The sequence below is a fragment of the Cryptotermes secundus genome, unplaced genomic scaffold (assembly GCF_002891405.2).
Source record: "Cryptotermes secundus unplaced genomic scaffold, Csec_1.0 scaffold123, whole genome shotgun sequence".
In the NCBI taxonomy this organism is placed as follows: domain Eukaryota; kingdom Metazoa; phylum Arthropoda; class Insecta; order Blattodea; family Kalotermitidae; genus Cryptotermes; species Cryptotermes secundus.
Window position 1 is genome coordinate 458,354 of NW_019736394.1, and position 5,542 is coordinate 463,895.

The following is a 5,542-nucleotide window of genomic DNA, read 5'->3' on the forward strand; positions in this document are numbered from 1 at the left end:
CATACTGCAAAAACATGTAAATTGTAGCTTGCATATGAAAGTGTTTATTGTAATGTTGAGGTGCAACCTCTAGTCTAATGTACCATTACTTCTTTGCTGAGAAATGTTAATAGTTTAAGTGCCATATGGTCACATGGTTTGTTGGTCAATGGATCTGGATTCTCTAGTATGGCTTTAAATGTATTACCAGCATTGTTTGTGCGTTTTGTAGCCTGCTTATGCCTGGCTGAAAGGCATGCCACTGCCTGAAACCTGGCAAGGATTTCTCTCAAAGATAATGGTGCTGCTGTATGGACTACTGTGTCTGGGTATTGCCTTTGCTGCACAATATCTGGGTGGTATTCTTCAGGCCAGCCTCACCATCTTTGGAGTAGTTGGTGGACCACTGTTTGGATTGTTCACTTTGGGGATGTTCTTTCCCTTTGCCAATCAGATGGTGAGTTTACTGTTACAGACTCTTCCTGCACTTAGGATGATTAAATAAAAAAAATTGGATTTGGGAGAGATATATCGCATATGGAGAAAACAAGAAATGCTTAATTGAGTTCTGATTCAATGTCCCAATGAAAGGGATTACTTGGGAAACCTGAGTATAGATGGGAGGATAGCATTAAATAAATTTTAGAATAATATGATGTGAACAGGATTGAAATGGCTTCTGTGATATGTAATATTTGTTTCTTGTGAACATATTCATAAACTTCCTGGTTCTGTTAATAAGAGAATTCTTGTCCATCTGAATTGTTATGAACTATGCAAAGAAAGTTCTGAAGGAGCAACATCTAGTTTACTTGCCCTACTTGTTACCATGCTTTCTGTAGCCTATGTTACACATATTACTTGTCAGAAGTGTGTTGTTATGCCTAAAAGTCTGTTTAATATAAATAATTATAAGATTGATTAATTTGTACATGAACCGTTATTTTAGGCTATTTTCCTTATTTTTTAAAAATAAAAATAGGCCTATGAGATCACTTTTCTCTTTGTGGTCTGTGTGTCTGTATATCTGTATGCATATTCCCCCCCAGACAACTTCTGAATGTCTTATCCAGTTTTTATGAAGCTTCATATGTATATCATGGTACCTGAGCCTGTCTCAACAGCATACTTCATAAATTCCTCCCATCAGTAATACCAACATCACAGGCTGTCAAATTGCTGAGGCAAAACTTAATGTGATTTGAATGCCTGTGACAATCTTCATGAAACTTGTTATATACTGTATTTACGCATGTATAGGCCGCACATTTTTTGCCAAAAATTCAAGAGGAAAACTGGGGTGCGGCTTATATTCGAAATATTCGAAATCACACTTCATTTAAAAAAAATATATTCATAATTAGTAATACAGGGTGTAATACTCCTGAAATAATATTCCAAGAAAATTATTTTTTCTATAATTTCTGTCTGAAAATTGTGCTGCGGCCTATACACGCATGCGGCCTATACACGCGTAAATACAGTATATCATGCCACATGACGCCATCTCAGTGGCATGCTTCATAAATCCTTCCTATCAGGAATACCAATACTGCAGCCTCTCAAATTGTTGTGATAATAGTCTAAATATTACTTGAATACCAGAACCAATCTTCATGATACTTCATAAATACATATTATGCCACCAGACACCATCTCAACAGCACTTCATATATCCCCGTTCAGTAATACAAACATTATGGCCTCTTAAACTGTTGAGGCAATAACCTTAATATTACTTGAATTCCTGAACCAATTTTCATAAAACGTATATTTATCATGCCATCTCAATGTTAGCTTTGTTACTTTACATTGTTTTAATACATACAGAATTCAGGTGCTATACTAGTCAAGTTTATATTATTGTCTTTTTGATTTAACTCAAATGTTGTCAGATACTTAATTTTTATCAAAAGCAAAGTAGGCACTTAGTCCTTCCCAAAACTTCTTTTTGTACATGCAGTGTTTGTTTATATGGCAGCCTCTTATATACCCCCAGATATGATGTCAGCACTGACATGAAATGGGGCATAGAAAAAATTCATTCTGAATATTTCCACACAGGAATTATTGTGCATGATGAAATAGGAGTAATAATTTGCACAGAGCAACACAACAATTAAGCCTTCCAACACACATTATTTATTGATTCTAAACTGTGAACAGTAAGACCTGCTGTACATCACTTGTGAGATAATCACATGTCAGTTATGTAATTCACAGGTAAATGGAGACTTCAGTAGCAGAAGCAGGATGATTTGATTTTATTTCCCCAGGGTGCAGTAACTGGTCTCCTCACTGGTCTCATACTGTCACTTTGGATTGGATTTGGTGGTCCCAAGCCTCCTCCAAAAATGTTGCCAATGTCAACTGAGAATTGTCCATTGAGAACACAGAATTACCTGTTGAATATGAATACTTCAAGTGGCATTAAAATGATGGCACTAAATCAAAATGTCACAGCTGGACTTTCCAGTGCAGCAAACAGGTGAGACCTGTGACACATGTGCCATATCTCTTACTGACCAACCAAGTTTCATTTGTAGGATGCAGAAATCAGGTGACTTTTGAACTTTGTTGTATGATAATTAACCCAGCATTAATAATGGTAAATGCTGACATATGGGCTTTTCTTGCCAGTGAAGACACCCATACTAAGTAAGATATACTTTACATTTTACTTTATGTAAATCGCAAAAGAGTGGGCATAATTGAAGTACTTTATCAGTCATTCAGCTGTGTGGAAAGACAATTGAAGAATTTTCATTGCTGTTGTAAAGTATTTGGATGAAAAAAGCGTGAAATGGGAGTACTCTCTTAGAGCATGTACATGTGATGCTGCTGCAGAAACAGTTTAGCATGTAGGTGCACTTATCAGGTGCATTGAAATCATAATTGTTTCAAATTTTTGTGAAGAAACTGGGACACAACACAGCAGGGTTTGCTGGAAAGTTCTTAAGTAGCTGCACAATTGGCATCTTCTCAAGAAGGGCTCAGTTCCATGAGTGAGCGAACAGTACTAGATGGTGCATATATCTTTTTTATTTCATTTAGTGCATTGTTATGTTGCTGTACTTCGCTTAGCTCAAAATGCAGTAAAACCCCCTGTAAATATTCTTTGTGGAGTGCTGATTCAGAATCCTAAACCAATGAAAGTCTTAAGCAGGGGAAATATGACAGAATTTATTGACTTGGAATGACTGAAATTAAATGTCAAACAAAGGAGAACTTTAAACTGAGAAACATTTCATGGAGGTTCCACTGTATTCTTATCAGCAGTTTATTGTCAGATACTCTCAATTTCTGATCTTCCCTTAGAGCAGGAGGAAGTTTCATATCCAACATCAGATAAAAATATACATTTTTCTAGTTGTAGTCACCTTTTGTCGTAAATATTCTGTTTATTTGTATCTCTCAGACTAATATCTGGTATCCATCTTTAACTGTGTTATTAATCTGTGTTCACAGTTCCGATGACTACTTTCTTCTATATAGGCTGTCATACTTGTGGTATGTTGTGATTGGTTTCCTGGTGACACTGCTTGTTGGTGTCATTTGTAGCTGCATTGTTAATTGGTGTAGTAAGGAGCCACACACCACTTCTAATCCAGATCTCTTTGCCCCTCTTATTCGGTGCTATGTCAAGCAAAACTACCACACAAAGGCAACAGCAGATGATGACGATGATGATGATGATGATGGTGGTGGTGGTGATGATGTTGTAAGTTTAATTTATAAGTATTTATATATATGTAAAAAAAATATAGACTCCCCAGTTTTATGCTGCAGTTGTTATTTGATATAGTGCTGCTTAGTCAGTTCATTGATTTAAAATTTACTGACATTCACTATGTATTTGTAACTATCAACACATCAAGCCAATAAGTCCAGAACTTAAAGACTGAATATAGGTTTCTGTAGTGGCATTCCCCCTACAAATGTAGGAGGCATGAACTGGCATGAACTGCTGTTCTGAAACCTGACACAGTTCCTTCAGATATTATGTTTATAGCACGAATTTATTGTTTTTAGGTGGTGATGAAACGAGAGAATGGTGTTAGTATTATCAAGCTCAGTGGTGATATTGACAGACTGTCTCAGAGCAATGAGAATCAGAAACGGTCTCCATCGACTCCATTATAATGATTACTGGTAATGGTATTCTGTCGTGCAGTGCAGTGCAGTGCAGTGCAGTTAGTTGTCCACATCACAGAATGCACTGCGGCAAGCTACTGAGTCAAAACTGATTTAGCAAATAGCAAGGTTTACTTTGGTCCATATTTGATACCACTGGCAGAAAATAACACACATCAAAATACATGTCATTCCTTTCTGTTCTCAGTTCCATTTAGTCAGCATTCTTCCATTTTCATTTTATTTTCTGGGTGGCTTATGGATGAGATTTCACTACCAAGATTCCGTGCTTGTTTCCCTGCTCTGAGTTATATGACCTCTTCGATTTTATAACCCTAAGAATACTAAGAGGAGAAATTTTCACAAAGTATTTATTCAAATAATCCCAGTGTCTTGTTTATTTTAGCTTCCTTTATTTCCAAATACGAGGGTTGGAACTTTAATAGTGGCAACTGTTTATTTACAACTGATACAAAACAGATACATGTTTCAGAATTTTACTATCCTTCACTGTAGTCACCAGCATTGTGTACAACCTATTGCCAGCGATGTGGAAGTCGTAGGATACCTTTAGCAGCCCCTGTTATGTTGATAGTTCGAATGGAGTGGTCTACTGCCTGAAGAATCTCTGGAACAGTTCTGAAGTGAATGCCATGAAGTGGCAAGGGCTTAAGTCCGGGGAGTATGGTGGATGATACAGCACTTCCCAGCCCCATCGATTGAACATATCAGCCACAGCTTATGCTGCATGTGGCCGAGCATTGTCCTGCAAAATGATGGGTGGGTTCTGCAGAAAGTGTCACCACCGCTGTCTCAAAGCTGGTTGCAGGTTGTGTTCCAGAAATGAACAGTAATACTGCGCATTGATGGTCTGCTGTCACGGAATGGTATTCATTAGGATAACGCCATCACAATTGTAGACGAGAATCACCATAACTTTTGTAATCGTACAATGCAAAGGGCTCCAGTGTTTTGTTCATGTGTGTCGGTACTTGTCGCTACATCAAAGCAGAGGCAATGCCTCACACCCCACTCCAACCAACGGGACCTGAACCCTTTCGCAGTTCCGGGATGGTAAAGTTTATGACGGGTCGCATCCCCGGACTAAACCCAAACCAGCCCGACACTCTCCCTACTTTTTAGAAAGCGCCATATGTACTAATAAGAGAAATATGTCCAAAAGACATTGAAAGGAACTTTTGTCACTAGAGAGAGGTGGCCCTCTAACGGTCATAACTCTCCAAATGTTAAAACCCTGCTTTTAGAAAGGAGCGGCGAATTATTTCATTAGTAGAGGAACGGGACCAATTTCCAACACCTGATTCATCACGGACCTACTCTTAGGAGACCGTTAGATTGAACCCTCTCAATCCACCCCGGGTCAGAAAGACGGTGAGAGCGTGTGAACCCCAACTCTCGCCGCGAAACA

General features: G+C 38.2%; 1 protein-coding gene across 2 annotated transcripts in view; it reads left to right on the forward strand.

Annotated features, from left to right (window-relative positions):
* The window catches only part of LOC111869798 (putative sodium-dependent multivitamin transporter), a 57,594-nt gene extending 52,897 nt beyond the window's left edge, over window positions 1-4,697 (forward strand). For both annotated transcript variants that reach the window (XM_033753561.1, XM_023861570.2), the window contains 4 exons: window positions 212-436; window positions 2,256-2,467; window positions 3,448-3,700; window positions 4,012-4,697. In XM_033753561.1, coding sequence (XP_033609452.1) covers window positions 212-436; window positions 2,256-2,467; window positions 3,448-3,700; window positions 4,012-4,122 — 801 coding nt within the window. In that variant the 3' untranslated portion in view covers window positions 4,123-4,697. The remainder of the gene's footprint in view (window positions 1-211; window positions 437-2,255; window positions 2,468-3,447; window positions 3,701-4,011) is intronic.
* The last annotated feature ends 845 nt before the right edge of the window (window positions 4,698-5,542 follow it).